We start from the raw sequence: 27,917 nt of genomic DNA on the forward strand, positions 1-27,917 counted from the left end.
ACTCAACTTATAAAAAATATATTAAATAAAAAAAACATGTGATGTTTTGAAGGGAAAAACAACTTTGCTTTAATATAATATATAGATAAAAGGATAAATAATATTAATTAAATGAGTATATTCAAGATTTTTGTAATCATACATCAACTTTACGAGGATAAATATTCCAGTTAAATATTTTATAAAAGATAGTACTCCTTAACAATTTTAGAATATTTGTATGTTCACTGGATTTAATCTAACTAGTTAAAGCATACAATGAAGATATGGAAGAAAACAAGAAGGGTAAAGAACTTAGAAGAGGGTCGAGAGTCGTCTTTGGTTGGAGGGCGGAGAGGCCCATCTCAAAGATGTGTTTCCAAATACATATCCGAGGGCTATTCGGTAATTTCACCATTATTTTAAAAAAAATTGAGTCCCATATTTGAAAAGTGAACACAATTTTTGAACTTCTGCGTACCATTTTTGATCTTGTGAGTACCATTTTGAACTTCTTAATACTCCGTACCAATTTTGAACTTCTTAATGAAGTACCATTTTTGAACTTACAAATACTATATTAGAACCTTTTTTGGTCTGATATGTTTTTGTAAAAACATATCTGAGATGGGAAAATACTTCCTCTCATGGTTGTGCGACGCATAAAATACTTTTACCAAAGAAGCTTGATTCAACCCATAAACAACTCGGCAACCCATAATCCCATACCCTAAAATGAATCCTGATACACAAGTAATAAACTTGTAAAGGATCCTTCTATAATGATTAAATAAACCTTTAAAAAGATCTTACACACTTGGTGTACAATAAATTTTTTGTATATTAGATAACTTTACCCAAATTTTGGTAACTTTTAATATGTTTTGATTAACTTTCACATTATAATTTTTTTGATGGATAAACATTATAAAGGGGTATATAGTTACTTTTACACATTAATAATGTTTTTGAAGGATAATTTCTATTGAGGAAGCAGAAAAATTTATCACTAAAAGTAGATAATTTTTACATTATACTACGTAACAGGGTAACTTTTAAACAATTGATTTAATTTTTACTGCGATGTACAATATTTATTGCACACAAGAACACCAAAATTAAATAAGATTTTGTGTTAAACCTTTATAATTTCAGAAAACTTCTACGACATTACTCGAGCACATCATTTGCTTGTAACTCCTCTATGAACAATACAAATTACATTTTGAATTGCTAGACTTCTAAATTATCTTAAGTAGTGTTTGGATATAAACAAACAAGAATTCTAAATCCAGAATTTCAAACCCCCTATGTTGTTTGGGGAAATATAAATTTGATTTTAAAATCAAACAATTTCTAAATCTTACCATGCAATAATTTAAATTTAAAATTGTACGTAATCATCACGTTGAAGTTCAATTCTAGGAATAAAAGGTTCAATGAATTATTAGACAAAAAAAATCAATAGCTAAGTCAACGAAACAGCAAATCGTCAATCCTTTAATTCTCCGACAATGTCAATTTTCTTCAACACAATCTGCAATTTTCCACAAACTATTTCTAAAGTGATCATCAATTTTCTCTCTTTCTATTCCCGCGAAAGCCCACAGACTGAAAATCCCCCTTGAAAAGGTCGATTGTAGCCCTAACCTCGGGTCCTCGAACCACCGCTCTTCGTCGGAATCTCATAATTTCATAAACTTGCTAAAGGATAGTAACATATCAAATTAGTCATAGCAAAAAAAATTAGAATTTCATATCAAAGTTCGGTGCAATTGCAAGGCCTACAAATAAGAGAGGGTTTTACACATGAGAGGTTGTTGAGATATCATAAACGAATTGAAAGGGAGGAAGGTAGCGGAGGAGAGAGAGAGAGAGAGAGAGAGAGAGAGAGAGAGAGAGAGAGAGAGAGAGAGAGAGAGAGAGAGAACGTCGATGAAGAAGTGTGGGGGGAGAGATAAAAAATAAACGCTTAATTAAATGATAGGTAATGGGCTGAGAATTTCAAATGATATACTTTAAATTGTAATTTCAAATTCTTAGTCTAATGGGTTCTTCTTAACTGTTTTAGAATTTGGGTTAATTCTGATTTTCAAATTCCAAGTTATCCAAATAGTAGAATTGATCGAATTCCAATATTTCAAATGAAACCCTCATATCCAAACATACCATTAAGGGGGTGTTTGGTTCACATTTTCTAGGTATGAGGCATGAGTTTAGAATGGTCTAAACTCATACCATGTGGTTGGTGTTTTTAAGAGTTCTAAACCCATACCTCAAACCCCCAAGGTATGGGGTTTAGAAACGTTGGGGGGGGGGGGGGGGGGGTATGACTCATACCTTTACTCCAGGTATCAAACAAAAGGAAAACGGATCCCCAAATTGAACCAAACATAGAGTATTCAGAATCAAGTTCCAAACTCATACCACCTTGATATCATTCCAGATTACAACTCCATATCAGTTTGTGAACCAAATTCCCCTAATTATATTAAGAATCCCCTTGGATTTGTAGATGGTAAGACCACCGAGTTCTCCAAAAGTGAAGTTCTAGAGTTACAACCCTCAACCAAAGCTAACTTGAATAAAACTTTAAATTGTTTGACTTGAAAATAAATAAATGAAATGACAAGTTAGAACCTTAAGGAAATAGAAGATTGTAATATGTACACTCTAGAGGACTAAAGTAAAGAGGATACCAAATAAACACATTTGTGTCATCAATACTAATCGGAGACAATACACGCGCTTTGCTATTTTCTTTACTACACTTCAAAACGATCGTTTTGTAGGTCGTTTTCCTTCTTCAATACAGTTTGACTTCCCCAAAACGACTGAGGAATTGACTCTTTTGAAGGTTGTCTTATTGTACGAGATATCTTCCTTGAACACCTCATTCTTTCATTTCTAATGGCATAAGAGGTGTTTTAGAATTTTGGAATGCATAAAGGCATTGTTTGTGTGGGTGTGATATCCATACTTCTTTGTCACGGGGTCAAATCCTACAAACCGGAGGTGCTTGTGATTGCGAATCCCTTTACCCTTATTCCTTCCCCTCATTTTTCAAGTGTATGATTTGCAAAAAATTGAGTAAAAAATTCTCGGGGCTGAGATTTAATTTTGGAATGCATAAAGGCATTGTGTTGTGTGGGTGTGATATCCATACTTCTTTGTCACGGGGTCAAATCCTACAAACCGGAGGTGCTTGTGGTTGCGAATCCCTTTACCCTTATTCCTTCCCCTCATTTTTCAAGTGTATGATATGCATATTGAGTAAAAAAATTATCGGGGTTGAGATTTAATTCTCGGGGTTAAGATTTAATTAGAGTCCTCTAACCGTCAATTAAAATTTGTTTGGAAGCAATGTAGAGACAAAATTTTGGGAAAAAAACTAAAAAAGAATCATGACAAACTCAAAATGACAAATTAAGAAAGAAATTTGGGAAATTAGTAAGAGATGAAGATAATGCTTTAGAGTTTGTGTATACTATTTAGTCAAACTTAAGCTTCACTCCAATCATTTAAACCATTTTAATTTCCTTCCCTTTAATGGGGAAGGATCCTCTCTCTAGTTATTAAACGATCGAATGATCTAGTTGATGCATTTAAAACGTGACAATTGTTATCTTCTTTGTTCTTTTTTAAATGACACAATTGTTTAGGCATGTTGCCAATACACGATTTCAAACATTAATATCTTTAATCTTGAATAAGAAAAATTATAAAAAGTTCATATTTAAAAAATATATATTGAAACGAATCTAATAAGACCCCGTACGACTATATTGTTTCTTAAGTATAAATCACATAATGAAGTCAAATGAGCTTGTGTTAATAGTGTAAAAAATCCAATTGTGCCATGTAAATAAGAATGGAGTAAGTATTTCTTTATCCACCCCCTTTCCCAAATAATGATAAGAAAATGATAAAAAAAACCTTGAAAATGTTTGGTGTAATATTTATAGCGAGTATATATAGTGGTTCTCCCCCCGCAAATGACTACATGCAAATTAATTAAAATATATTCCGACAACTTCGCCTTCGGTCTAAAAGAAACCGTGAAGACAAAAGTGAAAGTACTCCGTAGGAATTTGTTTAACCATCATGTAGACTTGTGAAACATCAAGAGAGAGGTTGTGAATTTGTTCCTCGTAGTAGCTTCGAGTTAATCGCTGACGAATTGAGTTAACTCAAGAAAACTTACCCATATTTGCCTGGTTGGTGAGAGAGAAAAATTGGGAAAGGAAAAAGAAAATAAAAACAGATCTTTTATTTTTTCTCTAGCTGAAACGTCAAAATTTCATAAAAAAATTAAATGATCTAATTATTTACCAATTGAAAAGGATCCAAATTATCTATAATGTACACGCTTATAAAAATACACTCGGCTATATAATAGACACCGATAAATGACTAGATAGTGAGTTGGTACCAAAATCCAAACCCTTATCCATTCTTACTTTCTTAGCCATAATTCACACTCCCTCATTACTCATTACTTACTCCTAAAAAATTCCCCAAATCAAAATCTAACCAATAGGAGGTTAAGTTAGTAAACCAAGTAGGGCCCACAAAAATCAGACAATTTCCACCAGGTAAGCAAACACAAAAACCCACGTGTCAGAATCTAACCCTAAGATCAAAAAACCAAACAAAACTATAAACAGTTCCACTGTAGAAAAGTCTGGACTCAACCTCAGCGTTTCCTTTCTAGTCTGGACTCAACCTCAGCGTTTCCTTTCTCCGTCACTCACTCTCTCTTAAACTCCACTTTTGTCCGCGGCGTTTCGTCTCCAACACACAAATTCCTCCATTTTCTCTCTCTTCTGCAACGACCCATTATTATTTATAAAATTCACAAAAATAAAATAAAAATTAATTTTAAATAAAAATTAAATCTTTCGTTTTTTTTTTAATTTTAATTTTGGTTTTTTTTTTAATCGAATTGAAACCCTAGAAAGCGGGAGAAGAACAACAGCTAAAACCCTAGTTTTGTTTTGGCGAAAAGAGAGAGAGAAAAAGAGGAAATCTGAGTTTTTTTTGGTTTTGGTGATTAATCGATTTTCTGGGAAATTTGTGTGTTTTTTTTAAATAAATTTGATAAGATAATGTCGACGACGCCATATCGTAGTCATAGCGGTGATAGGTTTTACTACCCGCCGGCGGTGCGACGGCAGCAGCTTCAACAACAACAGCAGGAGCAGCAACAACAGGTTATGGTGCAGAAGCAGCAGCAGCAGGAGAGAGATGAGATTAGGCGAGAGAAACATCATAATCACAATCACAATCAGAATCAGAATCAGCCGCCTCAGCAGCAGCCGCAGCAGCGGCGGAAGAAGGCGGCGGATATGGTGGTTCAGCAGCCGCCACCACCGCAGCAGCAGCAGCAGCAGAGAGTGAAGAGTCCATCTTCGTCGTCAGAGAATCGAGTGGAATCTGATGATTGTGCTTCCACGGCGACTACCACGACGACGACACCTGCTGCGTCGGTGTCGTCGCATTCGACGAATTTGGATCGGTTTTTGGAGCATACTACTCCGTCGGTCCCCGCTCAGCACTTCTCTAAGGTAATGGATTAGGAGACAGAAAGTGATTGAGATTAGGTTTTTTTTTTTTTTCCCGTTGATGCTTTGAATTGTGTTTTTGTTAGGTTTTGTTGGAATTCGAGTTAATTTGACTGCAAATTGGATCTGATTTTGTTGAATTCTGATACAATGTGGTGAATTTTGTATTGATCGGAGTGTGGAATTGCAAATTAAGAGTATTGTATTAGTTGATTTGATTGGCTTCAGATTGACTTGCTCTGCTATTTTCTGTACTTTGTTATTTGATTGTAGTGGTAGATTAAGGTGTTGGTTACCTTACTAATGAAAAAAGGATTATTTTTTTTAGACGAGCATGAAGGGATGGAGAACTCAGGATGATGAGTTTCGACTGTACTTTGTGCTTGGTGATCTCTGGGAGTCTTATAAGGAGTGGAGTGCATATGGGGCAGGAGTGCCGCTTTTGTTAAATGGAAGCGACTCCGTTGTGCAGTATTATGTTCCATATTTATCGGGCATTCAGTTGTACATAGACCCATCAAAGCCCTCTCCAAGAACCAGGTTTGGTTTTTATTTGAATTCTTGCCTTTTATGTTACTGCTTTACATTTGATATCGCGTATGTTCTCTATCGAATCATGTTGTACTATCTGATTTGATCATTGGATGATTGGGTATGAACTTGTTGAGGCCTGGGAAGTTAGAATTTACAAGTGATCATAATTTCCGATGTATAAAGTATGTCTTAGGCATCTTCTCCCTTATCGAAATTGAGTTATAAGTTCCATGTGGCCATGCGGTCCGTGCCTCGTAATTTCAGAGGATATGGTACCTACTGGCGTGTTAATTATGCTGGTTTTCTGATCTCAAATCTTCATTGCCAGGCTTTTAAGTTGATAGTACTAGCTCACTGGTCAATAGTGTGAATTATGAGCAGATGTGAATGAGCTACATTGCCTTGGTAACTAGACTTGGAACTTGGAAGCAATGAAAAGCTCAAGGGAACTAAGGCGATATGGATTCTTCTCCATAAGACAAGCCTTATTGAAGTGATACTGAACAAAATTATAAACGTTGGTGTAAGAAATTAGTTAAGTGCCTCACCTACGCCTCTTTGAAATCACCTCACCTAAGCCAATCAAGGCACTTGACCCCTACCGCCTTAGGCCCCTGTAAACATTACCTGGAAGGAATTCCAACTATCAGAGAGCTTGGGTACAAGAGAAGGGGAAAATTTAGATAAAGTGGACGTTCTTGATATTAGTTCTGAAGAAGGCATCCTTGGGAAAATAGAAAAAGATGATGTTCAATACTCAGTAGTCACCAGTCAGTACTGAATCTCATTCCGAAATGGCCTAAAAAGTATAGTAACCTTGATCTGTTATAATAATTTTATTGGCCTGTTTAGCAGTTGCTGTATAGACAAAAGAAGTTTGGAAGCCATATTTTCTGCCTGATCTATTAAATGTTATGTTGTTTTGTACTTGTATGCATCATCTTTGAATTCCATCTCCTAATGCGACTACGCGAGGGAATTAGGGATCATTAAAGACCTTTATACTGGTCAACTCAGAAACTGTAATTGGGAAAGCCGTTCTTAAGAGGAGATGGAAAGACCTATGTAGGTTATGTTGTATCCATTGGGGAGCTATCTTGTTCTATGATATTTACCTTCTCTCTCATTGCATGGGCTCTTTTAACGCTGGCCTTGAAAATTGTTAGTGTAGAAATCCAATTCTATTAGGATGTTGCTGCAAGTTGTTCAAATAGATGATGAACAAATCTAACATTTATATTTTTTGGTGATTACCTTTGTCTTTATATTTTCATTGTTTGGGTTGCTTGTTTTTTCTGGAGTTCTTGAGTTAAGTTTCAAATGCGTTGTAGCAGTGGAGCAGTGTTCTATTTTTATTTTTATTAACACTTAAATACTTAATAGCATAATAAGTGGGAGTTTTCTTGGTATATTTGTATACAGAGTTTCATAAGTTGAATTCTACGTCATAGTAGTCTCATATATTTGGATGCACATCATTGTAGTAGTAATTGTATATTTGGAGAATGGGAGATCTATTTTCCTTTGCAAATAACTTGGATGCTGCCAGCCTGCCATACAGAATTAAAGTAGTCATTGAGTGAAATTAAGTTGAAGGTTTGGTGACATAGGGGGTTAGTTTTCTTCGGGATATGTGTTGCGATAGGTAGACTGGGCACTTTTCTTTGTGGAACAGAACCGACTTTAGTTTAACTTTCCCTAATTTTCTTATGGAACCAAGATAGAGTTAGTTATCTATCTCTTGGTAATTTAGCTATAAGAGAGTTGTGTATAGGCTAGCTGTTAAAATTTCCAAGGAAGATGATAAAAAGGGTTTACATGTTTAATTTTATCAACACGTACAACTGTATGAGGAAGGATATGGGTAAAAGTCGCCTCTTATGACATTGGAAACGGAAAAATGCATCACCTTTTCTAGGTTCTTTTGAACAAAATAATAGTTTCTGAGCTTTTTTAACCCGGTCTTCAAAATTCTTCATAAGATCATTAGCAGGAGAGCAAAGGGTCGTTTTGTTTCTGCGCAGGAAGGTTAAATGTGGTGATAGGGGGAGAAGGTCATTGGTTGTCTAGGTGTCAATGATGGTGTGACCCTCTTGGCTGGCACTGACTTGACATGGATTATGGTGGGAGTTGGTTTTCAAGTGGGGTTGGCCGTTGGGGGGTAGGGAAGAATCTGTTTGAGGTGGATTTTTACACCAAACTAGGGGAAGAATAAAAAGTGAGCCAAATTCTTTGGAAAGGGGTAAAAAATAGGAAAATCCCCACCCCCTCCTTAATTATCTTGAGCTTAGCATCCCCTAAAGTTTATTTTCCATCTTTTTTATTTATTTAGGATTAGATTGTTTGAAGACCAGGTAATTGGGTTTGAGGACATTTATTCAGCTGCGAGGTGCTTTGTGCATATTATTATTATCATCTTTTGAATTTTGTTGAAGAATGAGAATCATATAGAGTTTCGGTTAAGTTCCACTTCACTTATCACTTATTTGGGGATGAATGAAAGAGTTTAGTCTCTCTTATGGGGAAGGATGTGTTAGGAAGTTAACTCCACCACCCAATACTGAAAAGTATTACTCAGTACTCGCTGAAAATTTGCTGTCATGTGTGAGAGTGAGAGATTATAGATCAGTTCTTGCACTAACTATAGTGACAAATAGATGCTTTTCTTAAGGGGCTTGTCTGTTTCTTTGCATTCAACTAATGGTTGGTTTTGTCATTACGGTATTTTGGTCAAGCTCTCCTTTTTGGTCTAAAATCTATTTTCTTTCTAAGTTGAATGCTGAATTCTATTACTGGCACTATTGTTGATTTGTTATGGCATTTCTATTAGTCTCTCTTAGTTCAAAGATTTTTATATTTATGAATGCTCTGATAAATTACCTGAAAACTATGTAAAATAGTACGAGTAATTGATTTTGGTTGACAAACCATGGTTGAAGGGTTTCATAAACATGTTAAGTTTAGTTTTCTTGTACAAAAGAATTCTACTGAAAGTGACTTATGACTTTATGAATTGATACAGCTAAAGTACCTCTTAGTCTCATAGATTAATACTTAGAGACTATCTGCTAGATGTTGCTTGGTTATGTTTGAAGAAAGTTGGTATGCAGGGCCATTAGTATTTCTTGTAAATCGATGAACATTCTATTCAGTTATGGGATCCGTATTCCGAATAAAAGTCAGAGGGTTTGTGATGCTTATACTACTTAGAAAAGAAGACATAGTCGTGACAACCAAGTCCAGGTTGTAGGTTCTCAGTGTAATAATTTTGAAAGAGGATATACTATTTTGTCCACATTTTTGCAGAAAAGTTATTCTGGTGTGTTGGTATCTTTATGAGGGGCTTTCTTATGTTTATTGTTAGGGTTGTGACTTCTACTTTATTTTTTAGTTTAGTGGTTGAATTGAAGGTCAGAGATTTTATATTGACTTTTTTTTTTTGCGTTGCTTGCTTTAGTTTTTGAGTTTTTTTAACCACTTTCACGTTCTATTTTTGCAAACAACTTTTACCATTTACCCATTATCCCCACAATATTCAAACCATTGTACTCTCCCTTACTTTATCCACCATTCTCTTATACCCCACCTTTTAACTCCATTTCTCTTACTTTATTCACTTTTTTCTTACACCCACTTATTCAATCTCTCATATAGTGAAGAGTCTACAGTAATAGGCTTGAACATACGGAGTAAAAAATAATAGAAAAAATGGAGGGAGTACAATCTATAACTCTAGTAGGCAAAATCTTTTTTCCTCAAAATAAAAAATGTCATATATACTTTTAAATATAAAAAATTGCTCCTATAAGTAGGGATCTTCATTCTTGTGTCTTTAACGTGCATTGTTTCACGCTAAGTGTAGCATTGTTCTTGAGATTCTAGCTGCTTTTTGTTGCAGCTATAATTTACTCTCCCTTATAAATTCACTTTTTTAAGAGTTGGTTGAATTTTCGTACGTCGGGTTTTTGTTTTGCTCTTTACTCAATGGGACAACCATAAAATGAAACTGGGCCAATTTTAGGGAGACGTAGGGAGTACTAGTATATGAGTATTTTAAGCCACTATATTATAAGAAGCATGGCATGCTTGTAGCTATCTGGTTTTTCTGTCATCCAGTTCACAATATATCGATTGAAATCTTATTTCAAGTACTTTTTTTGGGTCTAAGGTAGATAGTTTATTATTCAGGAACAATGTTCCAAGGTCAAGCTAAGAGGGGACCCAAAATCATACCACCTCTGTTGAAATAATCATAGCACTTAACCACACTGTAAGCATGCTAGCACAGAGTGGGCGACTTCTTGTAGACTGTTGTATTATTCTGGACTTGGACAGATTCATGTGTTTATATACTTTACTTTGGGGTGAGGTGGGCTTCTAATTCATGACTCATTTTGTAATTTGTAAGTTCAGGAAGTGTGATGGCACTGATAGTTTATGTGTTTTTTTTTTCCTGCATCAATGTAATCGGTATGAATCTCAAGATTCTATTAATGATTGCATTTCTAATTGCATGTGTGGTATGTAATTCATGTTCTTTCTAGACGTGGGTCCTCGGCGTTCTTATAGTGTGCTAAGACTTGGCTGTTTGTTCTGATATTACATAGTTTGATGGTTGTATAATTCAGGTCGTTCTCTTTCATTGCTGCTACTTGTAATCGGATGTCTACTCATGTTTGATCTCTTGCGAATTTGTTGCAGAATACCTGGGGAGGAGAGTGATGAGTCATCTAGAGAAACTAGTAGTGATGGCAGCAGTGATTGTGAAACCGAAAGAGGAGCTTGCAATTTTGCTGCATGGAACCAGCAGGAACTTGCCGATTCTACTCAACAAGATATGAAGGCACTTTCTCTGAGATATAAACCCTTCAATGGTTCATCCAGTGATGAAGGGGACTTTTCCAGTTCTCCTGGTGTTCTTACCTTTGAATATTTTGAGCGTGATCCTCCCTACAGTAGGGAGCCATTGGCTGACAAGGTTAGTTCACCTGCTCCAATTGTTATTTTTATTTTCCAAAAATGTTGTTTTCTTGTATTCTTCTATTGATTTCGTGTGTGTTAATATCAACAGATATTGCTTCTTGCATCACGTTTTCCGGAACTAAAAACGTACAGGAGCTGCGATTTATCTCCATCAAGTTGGATTTCTGTTGCTTGGTATGGTCTTCTCAGTCTTTCTAGCTTGAGTATTATTGAATAATTTGTTTATAACTTTTATAAACACACGAGTTACCTGATCTGTGTATGTTTCTACTGGATTTTTGAAATTAGGTACCCGATATACAGAATTCCAACTGGTCCAACCCTCCAGAACTTGGATTCCTGCTTCTTGACTTTTCACTCCCTCTCAACACCTCTTCGTGGTACGTCTGTCATATACGATTTTGAATTTGTTCTCTTCTACTGTGCCTGACTGATAGGATTACATTGTAATGGTTACAGGTGGACAGAGTGAGTGGCGAAGTCAGAATGGTTCATGCCCAAGGGAGATTCCAAATGGGTTGAATAAGATACCATTGCCGATATTTGGAATGGCGTCATATAAGTTCAAAATCTCGGTTTGGGATCAAAACGGAGTTGATGACTCGCAGAAGGCTAATTCCCTGTTGCAAGCTGCAGATGAGTGGCTCCGGCTTCTAAATGTGAATCACCCTGATTACAGCTTCTTTGCCTCTCACAACTTTAACTGGAGATGAGAGCCAGATGAAGCGGTGAAAGAGAAGACTCCTTTGCTCAGCTGACTAAAAGTATTTTAAAAAAAGTTGTTGGCTGAGAATCCAGAATCCCATCTCAGCCTACTTTCTGTTCCTGAATCTGCAACTTTGGTTATGCAATCTGCAATTACTTGTATTTTGGAAGGAAGTTGTTTTAGAAACATCAGCTTTTGGTGACTTGCAAGCTCGGCTTACTGGCGGCGAGGGATGAAGTTTATCTATCTATCTACGCCGTGTAATTTGCTAAATAACTTTGCAGTACCGAAACTTTCTGATGTGAAACAGTTGTTTATGAGGATGGGATTCTATTCCTAGGCATGTTGAAAGTCTACGGGCTTTTGTTTGCCAGTGTATGACTAGGCTCTGCTTTCATTTTATTTTTTTTTAAAAAAAGAAAAAAGAGTAGATATCATATGAGCAAGGTATTATTTGTACAAATACATGCTATGCTTTGAATGGATAAGTTACTGGTCATTTGCTTGTGCAAGGTTTTCAGGTTTTAAACTCTGTCGTAAGATATTTTCCTGAGTTTCTAGTGAATTCTGCATTATATCTATGCCTCCATTTGGTCCCCTTTTCCTACTTTTGACGAAATTTGGTCAGATTGGGGATGTAGTCCAAACTTCGTCCCCAAAACGACGCGGATAAACAATGTAAATGTTTTTTTTTTTTTTGGTGTTAGCATCCGGTTTATCCTTATGGCTAATCCGGATTCGGGGCGAGTTTTGGGTGGTTAGGTTCCAGTCCCCTCCCAATTGTTGTTGCGAGGATCGAACACGGGTTCTCCCCACCAAGTTGAGCCCCAATCACCACTAAACCAACAATGTAAATGTTGAGTGTTTGCTGTAATGTTATTGAGAAGGTCCTATACGGGACCGAATATAGAAATATCAACTGCTAGATAAATAGTGTTTGAAAAGGGCCAAATCATACTTGGTATTTTGTTTTCTTGCAGTTGACTACCACTACAGTAATACTAGTAGGAGTTAGGGGCTAGTCCTCTTTTATCTCAAGCAGCCAACTTCACACTACTTCAACAAGCACTTGAAGAAGCTTGGTTATAAGCAACACTAACTTTAATCGTGGAAGTTAAATTTGAAAAAATATTATAAATCAGATTGAGCACATTGGTTAATGGTTATTTAGATGATAAGTGAACGAATCGTTACTTGTCCTTGTTTACTGAAAATGTTACGTTTTATGGGAAATGAACAAAAATGAATTTGCGACTCTATAAAATCATCATATCAAAAATGCTTGGTACTTCTTAACATCCATCCCTCTCGAGCTTAAAATGTCCAAACAAAATCTATCTTCAATTCCCGGATTCCTATTTATCCAAATAATATTATTAACTTGTAATAATATTTATATTTATCCAAATGTTAACCAGCAACAGTTCATAAGAATAAAAAACCGCTTAGGAAGCGATGTCCTATACGCTATTGATATGATCTTCTAACTGTTAAGTTGCTAAAAATTTGTGGTGCATTGCATACTTGGTTTTTCTGTTTTGTCTCTGATCTCTGTAGTCTACATAATTGTATCTTGTATGCCGTACAAGTTGTGCGACTAGTGACCTAATGGCTAATGGGAGAAGAATTAATATTCTGTCAAAAATCATGCATGTCATTATTTTAATCGGTTAAATTCATTTGGGCAGTAATATTTTACACTTTTCCATCTATACTAATATATTAAAAGGCATTCTTAAGAATGTATACGTGTCACGTATACCTCCCTTCATTGCGCCACGTCACCACTAATTAGCATCATGACATGTCATTACAACCAAAAACATGTAACAAGGATCGAACACCAGACCTCTTTGTTAAAAGTTACACGTCCTACCATCTTAGCCAACCACAAATTACGTTACATCTTTCTATATATATATATATATATATATATATATATATATATATATATATATATATATATATATATATATATATATATACATATTCTTTGACGTTAAATAATACTCCGTACATTAAATAAAAGTGAATGCAAAAATAAAGGAAAAAAAGGGAATGATTACTGAATTTATAAATGTACAGTTATTATTTTTCTAGCTTAGGCCTCAAAAACAAAAAAAACAAAAAATGGTGTAATAAATCAACTAATTATGAATAAAAGTATCTAACTTTGTTTTGATTTTCGAATGTGGTGTTTCATATTAGGGAAGGTTGTTTTTTTTTTTTTTTTTTTTTTTTTTTTTTTTGACAAGTAAGAGAGGATTTTATATATTAATCACCCAACTATTACAAACTAAGCCAAACTAAAGGGAGACAAACCTTCTAGGAAGGACTCCCTCCACTTTAGCAGGCAAACCAGAGCTCAAAAGAGTAGAAACCAGAATCATTACAAGGAATATAACCAATCCTTATCTCTAGTACTCACTTTCTTACCTGGGATACTCTTAATTCTGTGTCTAACATCAAACTGAATACAGTTAACACTAGTATCCAGAGATGGAACTTTAGCATCCCAAATAGCTGAATTTCTTGCCTTCCAAATCTGATAAACCACCCCTGCAACAGCAGCATAACAAACTCTCCTTCTAAAACCACCCACACAATGCCTATGAGCCCATTTGAGGATCATGAACAAGCTTGTTCTGTGAGTGTTGAACCCCAACCAGTGCAGAACTTTCCTACAACATTCAATGCTGTAGTGACAGGAGAAAAACAGATGAGAGCTATTCTCTGTATGTAAGCCACAAAGAGCACACAGATCATCATCAGTAACCCCATAAGGGAACAACCTGACCTAAGTTTTTAACCTGTCCTGCAGAGCCAACCAAAGAATGACCCTATGTTTTGGAATGGTGAATCTATTCCATACAAATTGAGACCAATTGGTCTTAGCCTGTTGCTCACTCAATTGCTTATACATGTCACCAATAGAGTATTTTGTGGTTGTCAGCCAAGAGTCAGAATGCAACCTATTGGTACAATCAAGTTTGACTTTGCAGATATACTTTACTGCCCCACTAGCAGCAATAGAGGGCATGTACACCAACCAGTTCTTCTGTTTAACATAGATTGCATGCACCCATTTTACCCATAAATTATCTTCTTTCTGAGCAATGGACCATGCCAGTTTTCCAACAGCTGCTTGGTTCCAAATAGCAAGGTTTCTAAACCCAAGCCCACCCTGTGTTTTTGAAACACACAGGTTAATCCATGCCACTGGATCAGGTCTGCTATCATCATATGTACCATGCCAAAGATAGGCTCTGCATACAGAGTTAATTTTCCTAATAACACTCTTAGGAAGGATGAAAATCTGGCACGAGTACACACTGACACTCATTAGAACTGAGTTAACAAGCTGCATTCTTCCAGCTTGGGAAGGTTGTTGATCGGCCACTAATCTTGTGTCACCACCGTAATTCGATGTCATTTGATATCAACGACGACTCAATCAATATGTGCACATATTTACAAAATAAATAAACCCAAATAAAAGTAAGAAACCGGAGCAACGCCCGGGCCACACACTAGTTAGAAAATTAAATCTCTCACACTTTTTCAAAACATTATCAATAAACGTAATTTACATTTTTTAAATAAAGACATTAAGAAATCTTTATCCACATTAATAAGTTGTTAAGTCGTGTACATAATACCAAACTAAAAGAATAAAAATGAAAAGAAGTGGAGTAGTAAACAATTTGTTAAAATTGTCCAAACATTGTAAGAATCCGGGCTTTTACCTGATTCCAATTACCGGCCACTATATAGTTGGTCATTAAAATAACCATTTACCGAATGTTTTATGATAGTGGCTAGTTACCGCTTATAGCAGTGGTTAAAATTATACTTCGACTTTAAAAATCAAATAAACCCTAAAAAAACCAGAAACGAAATTCATCAAGAAACCCAAAATCGAGTATTAAATAAAACAATCCAATTACACGGAAGAAAACATAACACCCAAAGGCTTAAATTGAAAATTCACAAAAACCAGCTCAATTTCACAAAGAAATTACCAATAAATAGGAAAATACGTAGTATAATATTAACAAACCTAGAAAATCAACAGAAATTATCACCAAAAAATCAAAATTAAGAAATCAACAGCAATTAATGTGAACGCAATCTAATATTTTTGCGGAGTATTATATTTTTTTATTGTCAAAAAAATAAATTATATATGGAAATAATTAAACTCTATAGCTGGAGATATTATATTACATACTGTATATTTTATTTTATACGGAGTAATAATTATTACAAACTTACACTTTCCTATTATTATGTATTCACAATTTCACACTTGCCATAAAATTTGTTCTCAACGGCTAGTTATTTTAGTTTAGTCGATCATTTATATATACTAAGAGATTATTCGCTCATTACTACTACTTCCATTATTTTCCTGTCTTAAAATTTCCAAACCCTAGTTGTCTTCTCAAAAGGAAATATTGTTTGAATTAATAATGGGCAGGGCAAAATCAACCACGAATTTCATAGAGAAGGTAACGAAGAGAAATTCATGCTATCGTCAGAAAAAAGGAACTTTGATTAAGAAAGCTCGTGAATTATCAATTCTATGTGATATTCCAGTTTGTGTGGTGATCTTTCCTTATGAAGATAACACGAAATCCGAAGTTTTTTCTTACAAACCTGGTAGTAATTCGGAGGATTCAGCAGGAAACCCAGAATTGGCTCGTGAAATAATTAATCGTTACTTGGCATGCCCTAGAAAAGATGCGTCCAAGAACAAGAAGGATTCGTATAATATAAGGTTTGGAAATACAAATCTTTCTGAATTCAATGATGATCAACTTATTGAATTGCTTGGTAAATTGGATCATAAAATTGATTATGTGAATAGCAAAATTGCTGCAATCAAGGGTATTAGCAATAATAATCATGATTTTCATGTTGATCAAATAAGTAATCAAGTCGTCGCTGTTAATCAATTTCAGCCGTCTGATTTTGATGGGGTGTTTACTGATCTATTTGAAGCTGGTTATAGCGGGGTCTACGATGATCAAGGGTCAGGATTTGCTGATAATAATCCTCTACAATGTCTTCCTATGATGGATCCTTTTATCTCATATGGTGATCAAGGACGTCCTGATGAATTTCCTCTACAATGCTTTTCTATGATGAGTCCTGGCTACAGTAATCAAGGGTCAGGATTTGCTGTTAATAATCCTCTACATTGCTCTTCTGTGATGAATCCCGGCTACAGTAATCAAGGGTCAGGATTTGCTGATAACTATCCTCTACAATGCTCTTCTAATCCGGGCTACTGTATTCAAGGGTCAGGATTATACGATAATTATCCTCAACAACGCTTACCTATGATGGGTCCCAACTGCTGTAATAAAGGGTCTGGATTTGTTGATAATTTTCCATTACAATGCTATCCTGTATCTCATTTGTATGCTTAGAATTGTTCAATTTCTGAATGAAAATCAATTTAATGTTAAACTATTATACTGCCTCATACATCCTTCCCCAAATTTATAAATTATACTTCTAATTTAGGTGGTGCACAAAATATGATACGTTAATGTTGAGCCAATATCAATTTGTGAGTACTAGGTTGCTGTATACTTAAAACGGACATGGTTTAGGAGATGTTGGCTGTCCTAGCCTCCTAGCTTGGATTCATTAAGTACTAGACCTGGTCAACATGAGCCTGGCCCAAAATTTGGCGTATATGGGCAGATTTTAGGCCCGAACTCCGGCCCGACCCGGAAATATTAAAATTCGACGGGTTTGGGTAACGTAAAACTACATTTTCAGTTATAAATTTGGACCGGCCTAAATGGGATGAATGGCCGATGTGTTAGGCCCAGAATGACGGGTTTGGCCTGACCGTACTCGGTCCGACATACAGGCTGATTTTTAAGCTTCGACCCGGCCCGAGTTTTGATCAGGTCTACTTGTATAGCATGATTTTAAGGCCAAAACATATCTTAATATATGCTTCTTCTGTTACCCCCAAGTCTGTAAAAAAAATTACCTCAAAGATGTTGCACATTTAGGCCTATTAGCTTTACCATGCTTCTTCACCCCATTTGGCTTTAGTTTTGTACATTCTCTAGATAAACAAGTTGTAGTAATAATGGTTGTGTTTTAGGTAATGAAGTCTGTTTACAGAAACAGAATACAGTGTGTCTAGTTTCTGAGTTCCTAGGATGAAGATAACGAACAACTAATTGAACATTTACCACTATGAAATCAATAACATGTTGAAAAAATAAAATTTGAGTGCCCTCTGTGGATGATTTGCAGAAGAATGATGCGCGCAGTTGTAAGACAACTAAGATTACATATATTATTCAATCTTTTGAATATTGCAATGCATAAGCTGTCTACATACAAATAACAAATACAACATTAACATTACGATTAACTTCCAACATTACCCTCAACCTACACATATTCTCCTCTCTTTCTCTCTCTCGCTCTCTCGGAATTCACAACATCGGTTATACAATCCTCTCGGCATTTTCCCTTTCCCTTACGCGCCTAATGGCTTCACAACATCTGCAACCTTGGTCTCTGGCTTTACAAGATGTCATCAAGCATTGTGGAGAGCAGCAATTCTCGCACAAACTCACATTTCCTAGCCTTCTCCTCGTGCTCCTTTTCGGACAAAGCTGAATGCTGGGAACTGTATTTCATGCAAATCATTTAGCATACAAAGTAATTAGTACAGCAAACAGAAGATTAAATCCCAAGAAATAATAGGAAGATAATAAATGCACAACGAAGACAGCGCACAGCTAAGCGCAACCAGACATGTTAGTTTGTCCCACTTTGTTGAGATAAAGGTGGAAAGCTGGGTTAACCAACTACACCAAAATTATGCAGCTACACACTGAATTCCATTACACAGTATTATGGGTCCTCCACAAGTGCTTATTACACATCTGGCAAACAATATGGTGAGACACAAGCGCGTATTCCGAAACTAATTATGTGGCAACTTTGCAGAAGAAATGGCCTTATAATGTTTTCATCATTCTAATTTCACGGAAACAGAGAGATTATATGTGCTCAAGTGCCACATCTGGAGCGAACTTCAATGGCTTTTCCTTTTATTTTCCTTTCCCTTTCTGTTACATCTTTCAGAGCATGAGCAAAAACTAATAATAGGAGTAATAATCATTGCTCAAAAGCTGTATTTGGCAATTAAATTCGAAAAATGTTTACTTTATGAAAAGAAATCAACCAAACAATATGATTTTATCTTACCTTTCAATTGTTTCCTCCACAGCTTGTGGAAGGGAGCTTGTTTCCTTAGGAGAAGGAGATTCTTCCTTTCCAAGTTCTTCCGCAGTAGAGGAGCTGTATATAAGTGAAGATAAGAGAGGATCGGGGTCGGGATTTGATGAAGAAAGTGCGAAAGAGGACCCTCCGAAAAGGGCTTGTCTATTTCCTTCTCGTAATTCCTTCCTCAAAATGCTAAACATTGAATTTGGAACACCCCTGCGCAATCTTCTCCTGCGCTGTACGTAATCTTACAGTCAAGGAAATACAGTAATTCATAACTAAACCCATAAAGGGGTGCTAAAAAAGAGGGTAAGCAACACTAGCAAGCAATAGCAGACACGGGATATTCCCGCTAGACAACCCAATTTGTCTTTGTACTAAGGAACTCCATTTAGTTAGTTATCCAAAATAAACACCGATATATGAAATTTCTATAAAAGAATTCGTACTCTGCTTGATGAAGAAATGAATCCACTTCCAAATTATGGAGACAAGTCAGATAACTATGATCAAAACAGACAAGGCCATGAAAATTTAACACAAGTAGAGAATTTAATTTGCTAAAGCCATGAGATTGCAAAGTGAGGAAGTTAAGATTCAACACCAGTAGCCTTAGACATGAAAATAATTTAATGAACTATAAACTTGTACGGACTAATTGAATAGCTGCACAAAGATATGCTAAGCATAGCCGTACTGAGCTATGTAAGCTGTGAAAGATATCTAGGCTACAATCAGCTTCTTTTATGCAATCGTCAATTTTTGTTGTTGAATTGTGCATGAAATATTCATGTATTACCCAGAAAACAAAATCTTCCTCGATAAATTGAAATAACAAAAAACACTTTAAACATATTCGTTCCAAGTGCCACGTATCACATAGAATTTTCATGGAACACGCAAGAGGGGGAGGGGGGAATTATCAATCTCCACAATTCAATTTTACAAAAGCATCAGAAATAAGGATATCTTCAATATATTCCCATGCTGCATTGTGATATGACCGACCATGTCCATTCCAACTCTCTTTGCACAAACAGGGCAAACCTGCAAGAAGTAAAGCAACACACCAGCAAATCAGTAGCAAATTAAGCCAGACTAGTAAAGTATTCACAGAAAGCCAAACAGATGCCAAAGAGATCCTAATTAAGAATTTTCAGTGAAAATCTTTAGGGGTGATGAAAAGTGAGCAGAACACATCAATCAACAGTTCCCTAATAACATAAATAGTTAAACCAATAGAATGCAGATCAGTCCAGCAACACATCGATGTGGCAGAAGCGCTCTGCTAAAACCTCCTTCCCAAGACAAAAAAGAAGAAAAGACACAGACGGGAAGAAAAAAAAAAAAAAGAGACATCTCCAAAGCATAATTGACTTAATATATCTCGTTTACTGAAGAAAAAAAGGTTGTATATCTTGTCATATCTATCCAATGGGATAATAGCTCGCAATAAATGAAATCAACAACCTCCAACATCCAACGCGTAACATATCTACCCGGAAAGTAGAATGAACACAAAAGGAACTCTAAAATTAAAAGAGAAATGTTAGATTAACATTTGTTCAAAGCATGTGTGACCAAATATTTGTCATTCGCTAACAGAAAAAAGCCTAAAGTTTTGTCGTATCTATGTCGTAATGCCACAAATCTCGCAAGAAATTAAATTAACGACCCTCAAAATCCAAGATGTCACTCCGGTCACATAATGATCTAAAATTGTTTAACAACATTCAACAAACTTCGCATCCAAAAGCACATACAGTATACTAATGCAAACTCACAAAAACTTCCCCGTTGAAACTTACATTTCAATGCAACCCTCTAATCGAGTTCAATGCAGCCCCAATATATTTCATAAATACATTAACACCAAAATCATAGATTTGTAAAGCAAAAAGGTAAAAACTTCACATCATACTTCCACAAACGGTCCGTAAAACCCGCAAGACGATTTATGGTTCTCACTAAGCTTCACAATGAAGCCGCCACCCTAGCATGAACCAATCCCACATGTCACCCAAGCGACAAAAATGCTAAAACTGACATATAAAGGCAAACTTTAAGCAACTTCTAATCAAGATGCACATGTAAGGTGTAACCAAAGCTATTGAAAGCTTTGAAATCTATGTTAACAAGATAAACTAACATACCTACCACGAATGAACAAGTCCCAAGCCATTACTACTAGGTAATTCTACACAATAGAAACCTCAAATAAATGTAAAGCTTTAGTGTAATGGATTATTACCCCATTTTTCAATTCCACTTGATGCTCTTCATCCATATGGCAAAACAACCCCACGATATCGAACTCGTCAGCGCAAAATGGGCATGAAAACTCCTGCTTGTAATCATCTTCCACCTCTAAATCATCTCCTCCCAAATAAGCCTCTGTTTCAAACCAAATTCCCCAAATTTCATTCCATCAGTTCATCGTAATTAAGCTAATATCCCTAACCCCAGAAAATCTTATTCAAAACTACACCAATTAACCGCGAAAAGTACAAATTTAACAACAACTTTCACCTAATTATATCACCTTTTCCCTAAATTGGACAAAACCCCCTTTCAAGAAATCAGGCAAAGCAAATTAAAAAGATGGGATTTTTCACCTCATTTCTCTAATGGGTCCCCCAACAAACCCCAGAAAACTCTATCATTTCTAACATTTTAAAGCAAACCCATAAAAAATTGGGGGGAAATCAAAATTTGCAGGAAACCCAGAAAAAATAAAAACAACCCCGGATAATAAAAACTAACCAGATCGAAGTTGGTAGCGTCTAAGGGAAGAGGAAGAGAGACGGGAACTCCATGGATCACCACCGTCCATATTTCTGATCTTCTTTTTAAATGATGATGATCAAGAAAAGCCCAGAAAATTTCACTTCAAGATTTCTTGAAAAAAACAGATAAATTCAACAAAAAGCAACCTGTTTTGATGATAATTTAGGGTGGTTTTTTTCCGATTAATTTTGAGGGGAAACAAACCCTAAAAGGAGGAGTAAATATTTGTGCAGGAGAGAAATGAAATGTCCAGGAAATTGAGGAGAGAGAATGAGCTGAAAGACAACAACACTCTCTACCGACCTTCCTCGCCCTCTTGTATCAGGTACAGATAATATATACACTCACTTTTTTCATGACAATTTAGCCTCTCATTTTATTTAAATTACTCTTTTTGCCATTTAACCGCCTTTGCTTTTTCCTACCAACATTTTGTTTTGACGGGAAAAAAATATCATTAATAATAATGGAGTAAGCTGTAACTGACATCTATAATGATTACTGAGTATGGGATATAAAACAAAAATTTTGAAAAAATAACATAATTTTTATAATTTTTTTATTTTAATATTTGAACGTACGTCTAAATTCACCGCTTCAAGCTTGGCTCGACTAATGTTCTTTCATGCATTCACATCTTTTTAAATAGAAATCTTCACAAACTAATTAGCATATGTTATGATTTTTCAAATGGGGGGGAGTCGAACCCTATTGAATCCATATCAACTTCATTCATGTGTACACTGATGAGCATTTGGTCACACTAGGTAACTTTATCTTTTACGGCGTGGATGATAATCATAAAATAATTTTAGGCTAATATTTCATCCCTAAATAGGTTGACAACATTTGAAAAGACGATTTGATCGCTTAGTTCCAAATCAGTAAAGGTTTATTAGTGCAAGTTAGATGAACATCATGAATATGGTGGTTACTACTAGAATACATATCCCAAACCTTTAAAATGCATGAACTCAAAATACTATGCTTAACAATAGTGTATTGAGTCACATTTAGGTGAAATTCACTATTCATAAGGAAAGTTTTTATTTTCCTTCCCTTTGAAAGCTCTATCAGCCTTGCTCAATCAACCAAGGTTCGATTCTTGGTCCTTGCATATTTCCAAAAAAATTTGCTATCCCTTTTCTCCTTTCCTTTCTTTCTTCTGATCCACCTCCTGGATCGTTTTCAATTTTTCCTGTCGGAACACTAAGACTCCTTCTCTCTCCAACTTCGTCACACACAGCAAGACTTATTCATCGAAAAACGCTAATTCCTCCGAGTTCATCTTCATCAACATCAATGCGGTCCTCAATTTAGGGTTTGTTCTTTAGATAAGAATCGTGTTAAAAGTGTTTGATTATTTTCTTCTTAGGTAGTTAATTTGGTGGTAGTGGTTTTAATCTGCACGTTTTTATTGTTTATTTATGCAATTTGGGTGTTAGATTGAATATCCCATTATTTAAACCAATGTAGGGGATTTAATTAAAAGGTGGTTTAACTAGCAATATTTGCTGGTATAAATGGATCAAAAGCTTGTTTAATTGTTGCTTGTCTTGACAATATAGTATGATTTATACAGTTATTGATCTGTTTGTGATCTTGTACAGATGCAAATCTTCGTCAAGACTCTTACCGAAAAAATCATCACTCTCAAGGTCGAGAGTTCTGACACGGGCTACTGGCCACTTTAATCAGGCTAATTAAATTTGTTGTAAGTTGGGTTCATAATTTTATCAGTTGAATAAGTTTATTAGTTGGGTTTATTCTGCATAAGTTTATCAGTTGGGTTTATTCTGCTTCCACCCCCCCGTTCTCATCTTCATATTAACAAGTTTCTCCTTTTCACTCTTATGCATCAGCTTCTAAAGAATTTTAAGGTGCAGAATGTTCATAATAGCATTAGTGCAGCCTTTGCGTTTCCTTTTATTTCCTGCTGATTTTGGGAGGTAACCCAACTGTCTATAAACCAATTTAATCTTATTATATCATATTCTAAAATATTATTTTATTTCTTTCTTTGGTTTTAGAGCATGAACTTTGATGGTTCATTTCTTGAGAATGTTCATAGTAGCTTATCAAGTCAATTAATTACCTAATTATTTGCATACTATCTGATAAATGTCTAAGATTTCCCCGTACCTCTTTCATAACATTATGCCTATTGTTTTTAGAATATAATCCACACATGTTTTCTATATGCCGTCATTCTGGGAGTTTTTTGTGTCTTTAGTCGGCATTGCAACAGGTTGTCAAGAGCTACATTCAAGTCCAAGTAAACTTAGAAGGTCATCTTAATAGTGATGTTGTTCTTGTAACTTCGTCAGTATTTCAGCAACAGTTTCTTTCGAGTTGCATGTGGTACCTAATCAGAAACTTATTGTTTCTTATTTGGAAATCAAAAACCATTTGAAATGAAACTTAACTTAAACATGGATTGTATGTATATTGCATAGTGTGCAGCTAACCCTTTCGATCAATAAGTGAGATAGCAGCTTTTGAATAGATGTTATGAAGATACAGTTTTTGTCAAAATTTGCAACTACATACCACCTTTTTTGTTCTTCCTGCAGGTCTGCTCCTTTTAGTTGGTGTTTGAACATGGTTGTCGGAACTGCATAAACATGGGTATACTGTTGGCTTTAGGGTATTCATAATTATGTCCACAACTGAGTGTTTCATGCTTACGCCCGACATATTTTCTGTTTATAATCATGTGCCTACATTATATGTTTACAAGACAGGCTCTTGTGCTCACCGTCCCCTGGACCACGGCGCAGAAAACGACTAAGGACTATTGAAAACACGATTCTTACGAGCTCGTACAGGTAATGTCTTTGTCTATGATCTTCTCACTTTCACAATTGAAGTTTGTGAATATCCTGGCTGGATATGTACTCATTAACTTGTGTCTTCGCCCAGATTTTTGTTGTCAAGGTTAAGTTTTTACACTGCATATTTTTTTTCCTTGCTTGCCTTCCTATCTAATGTTATGTAAACTTGTTATATGCAGGGTCCTGAAAATGATGAGCTTTCTATTGCTTCATGGCTTGAAGATGATGTGATCTTTTATCAAACCGTGGAGCTTAATGTGTCAAAGCTTTTTGGGATTTACGCTGAAGCTAAACAACCTGCTTTAGTTTTGGATGTTGAGAAATTAAATCATTTTGGTGAGTTGTTCATTTTCTTTTCTTGATGATTTACTTAATTGTTTGTTCTGTTATTGGTTCTATATTTTATCTCCTCTCAGTTGATTTTTGAAGTATCATATAAGAGTAAATTCCTCAATGGTTTAATCTTGACTTTTACAGATGACAAATTTAAAAAATCCTGCATTTCTGAAATTTTATCTGCCACAAACCGCAACCAGTGTAACTTCAAACTTAAATTCAAGGAAAAAAATGTACTATATAGGCTAAAATTAGAAACTTTAATAATTAATTAAACATTAAAGCCCAATTGTGCAGCCTATATCAAAACCTAAAATCAAAATGTTAATGCCTAGACCTAGACAATTCAGTAATTGAGAGAAGATAAGAATTTGGACACTGCAAAACCCTTAAAAATATAAATATAAATTGAGAAAAGATAGGAATTGAAAGATGGCTTACAGAGTTACAGGGGACTCCGTATCAAAACAATATTCTATTATGCATTTCTTTTCTGATCCGTATCTTGAATTCATTGATGCTTACAGTTTTTTTCAATTTATGCATTTCTTTCCTCTCTTTTCTGATCCGTATCTCAGTCAGGTTAAAGGATCTTCTAGTTCTTAAAATTACTTTCCTATGGTATGTATTTACTCTAAGTTTTTGTACGATGAAACATTGAATCGCCTTACGCCTTACGAAAGGAATGAAACATGAACTAATGTATTTAATCCAGTTACTTTTTAAAATAAAACAGTGAATTCTCTTACGCCTTACAAGGGGAATGAATTATGAACTAATGTGTTTACTTCAGTTACTATTACGGTGCTAGCTAGATCACTTTCTGGATGTTTTTTTTAGTTTATGGAGCTCTCAATTTTTGGGGTTGCTGCATAATTTGACAAAAGCCAAATTCAATGTGGTTGGTACTGAGATGTGATTGATTGTTAGTAGTGGAGGAAAAGATGAAAATTGGGTAGCTTTTTCGCCTTTCGAGGTTGAGAATAAGGTGTAGTTGGTGCATGAAATAGTATTTCTTGCACACATCTATGGGGATGCGTCGATATATAGAGCATAATTTCAAATTTTGAGAGTTGGGTGCATGGGTATCCTGTTATTATTCCTGTTTTGTTGTTGATTTAAGTATATTCCAATTATTTTGGAGAAATGTATTGGATGTTTATAGCTGAGTAACCTGATTTTGATGAATTGATTTCACTGCTACTGATTAGAAAATGGTTTTTATTTGGATAAAGTTTATTTTACTAATGATGATTTGTACGTTGAAAAGATACTTATGCAAGGATCGTAAAGTTGGTTGAACTTGTATGACAAAGGACATCAGATGGTGTCATGGGTGATGGCAGCTTCAGGTAAGAATGGATTTGAATTTGTAGGCTAAATTTTGAAGCTTGGATAACTTTTTTTTATTCATTTCCTTCATATGTTTATTATATATTGAAAAATCGGTGGCCTAAACATCTCCTAGGAACTCTCTTATCGTGAGTCAATCATTCTTTCATGACGACCGAAGGGACTTCAAAGTTTGATCCTCATAATTTCAGATAAATAGTGAATATAAGCCACAATACTAACGCTATCATATCCAAGTCAGAGGTTCCTAATGCCTATTGTTTTTTACCAGGTCTTTTTTCTTTAATCACCCTACTAGCTCAAATGGTAGAGCATTCTGCAAATACACAAAAGATGTGGGTTCAAATCCCACGTAGGCTCTCCTATTTCAACTAATAATTAATTATATGTTGGTTATGAGAATTATGTACTGGGAATGAGCTTAGCTAAAAAGGTGAAGGGTATATTTATCTCAACTTATTTTGGTAAAGGTTAAAGGTTAAGTCTGCATGAATTTCAATCGCTCTGGAAACGAAAAGAAGGGAGTAACGTTCAAGTGCGATTCTACTGATGAAGTTACTCCAAATCAAATGAAGTAAGACTTGCTAGAAAAACCTCTTTTATTGAAACTTTCCAAGGAGATCAAGTACATGCAGTTTGCTTACTTTGATTAAAGGTGCCCCTGAACAGGTATGTTATTTGTTTACATACTAATTAAAACTAGCCATGTAAATGGAAGAGCCAACTCGCCATTGTGCTAATCATTGTAGGCATGAGACTGCATAGTTTGTATCATTTTACTATATATTTACAGATCATCGATCTTTGTCAAAAAGAAGGTTCGTGCTGTTATTGACAGTTATGCTGATCGTGGGCTCAGATCTCTAGCTGTTGCGACACAGGTTTGTGCATCAGGCGGAACGGCCCTATGTCAATGCTTCAAGTGCATGAAGCTCTCTCACATATTTCTTCTGTGAGTTAGAGATGACTAAGTACATCTTTTGTTATTGTCTTTCTGTAAGAAGTACCGGAGAGAACAAAAGAGAGTCCAGGAGGTCCATGGAAGTTTGTTGGTTTATTGCCCTTATTTGACCCTCCCAGACATGACAGTGCTGATACAATTAGTAAAGCCCTTAATCTTGGTATCAATGTAAATATGATAATAGGTAATGCAATCCCATATTTCTTTAATCTTGCTTTTCTTTTCTTATTTCCATTGCCAACCTACAAGTGATCACCTTGCCATTGCCAAGGGAACTGGATGGCAACTTGGAATAGGGACCAATATGTAGCCCTCGTCTTCATTGCTTGGACAAGATAACAATGTCTCTGGTCTTCTTGTGGATGAGTTGATTGAGAAGGCTGATGGATTTGCTGGGTGTTTCCTGGTATGTAGTGGCTTAATTTCTACAGCTGAAAACCATTCTACCGGGATACCACATAAATTTACTCTATTTTTAATATTGAGTGTTGGTTTGCAACTAAATACTACCCGCGTGATGGTTAAAGGTTGAAGAAGAAGAAAGGAAGCTTGAAGCTACGATTGAAGAAACAGAGAAGCAGTGCTAGAAAGTAAACACTAAACTGAAAGAA

At 35.5% G+C, this 27,917-nt stretch overlaps 3 protein-coding genes across 3 annotated transcripts; 1 reads left to right on the plus strand and 2 right to left on the minus strand.

Annotated features, from left to right (window-relative positions):
* The first annotated feature begins 4,619 nt into the window (after nucleotides 1-4,619).
* LOC110788057 (uncharacterized) lies at nucleotides 4,620-12,265 on the plus strand. Its single transcript, XM_021992703.2, has 6 exons — nucleotides 4,620-5,546; nucleotides 5,872-6,083; nucleotides 10,779-11,055; nucleotides 11,149-11,234; nucleotides 11,349-11,440; nucleotides 11,520-12,265. The coding sequence occupies exons 1-6, from the start codon at nucleotides 5,088-5,090 to the stop codon at nucleotides 11,771-11,773; spliced, it is 1,380 nt and encodes a 459-aa protein (XP_021848395.1). The 5' UTR covers nucleotides 4,620-5,087; the 3' UTR covers nucleotides 11,774-12,265.
* Nucleotides 12,266-14,155: 1,890 nt separating this feature from the next.
* On the minus strand, nucleotides 14,156-15,199 carry LOC110788032 (uncharacterized). The gene is made up of 2 exons (XM_021992670.1): nucleotides 14,577-15,199; nucleotides 14,156-14,447 (listed from the first exon to the last, which is right to left on the minus strand). The coding sequence occupies exons 1-2, from the start codon at nucleotides 15,197-15,199 to the stop codon at nucleotides 14,156-14,158; spliced, it is 915 nt and encodes a 304-aa protein (XP_021848362.1).
* A 2,869-nt stretch (nucleotides 15,200-18,068) lies between these two features.
* LOC110788056 (protein DEHYDRATION-INDUCED 19 homolog 4) lies at nucleotides 18,069-22,133 on the minus strand. Its single transcript, XM_021992701.2, has 5 exons — nucleotides 21,799-22,133; nucleotides 21,287-21,429; nucleotides 20,005-20,082; nucleotides 19,018-19,277; nucleotides 18,069-18,433 (listed from the first exon to the last, which is right to left on the minus strand). The coding sequence occupies exons 1-5, from the start codon at nucleotides 21,866-21,868 to the stop codon at nucleotides 18,328-18,330; spliced, it is 657 nt and encodes a 218-aa protein (XP_021848393.1). The 5' UTR covers nucleotides 21,869-22,133; the 3' UTR covers nucleotides 18,069-18,327.
* Between the last annotated feature and the right edge of the window lie 5,784 nt (nucleotides 22,134-27,917).

The sequence above is a fragment of the Spinacia oleracea genome, chromosome 3 (assembly GCF_020520425.1).
Source record: "Spinacia oleracea cultivar Varoflay chromosome 3, BTI_SOV_V1, whole genome shotgun sequence".
NCBI lineage: Eukaryota > Viridiplantae > Streptophyta > Magnoliopsida > Caryophyllales > Amaranthaceae > Spinacia > Spinacia oleracea.

Coding starts and splice junctions, on each gene's coding strand:
- LOC110788032 (XM_021992670.1), bottom strand. CDS start 15,199: ATGACATCGAATTACGGTGGTGACACAAGATTAGTGGCCGATCAACAA. Junction 14,448..14,576: donor TGGTTGGCTCTGCAGGACAG/GTTAAAAACTTA, acceptor TGAATGTTGTAG/GAAAGTTCTGCACTGGTTGG.
- LOC110788056 (XM_021992701.2), bottom strand. CDS start 21,868: ATGGACGGTGGTGATCCATGGAGTTCCCGTCTCTCTTCCTCTTCCCTT. Junction 20,083..21,286: donor AAGTGGAATTGAAAAATGGG/GTAATAATCCAT, acceptor TACTTCTTGCAG/GTTTGCCCTGTTTGTGCAAA. Junction 19,278..20,004: donor AGCATGGGAATATATTGAAG/ATATCCTTATTT, acceptor CTGTAAGATTAC/GTACAGCGCAGGAGAAGATT.
- LOC110788057 (XM_021992703.2), top strand. CDS start 5,088: ATGTCGACGACGCCATATCGTAGTCATAGCGGTGATAGGTTTTACTAC. Junction 11,056..11,148: donor GGGAGCCATTGGCTGACAAG/GTTAGTTCACCT, acceptor TAATATCAACAG/ATATTGCTTCTTGCATCACG. Junction 11,235..11,348: donor AGTTGGATTTCTGTTGCTTG/GTATGGTCTTCT, acceptor TTTTGAAATTAG/GTACCCGATATACAGAATTC.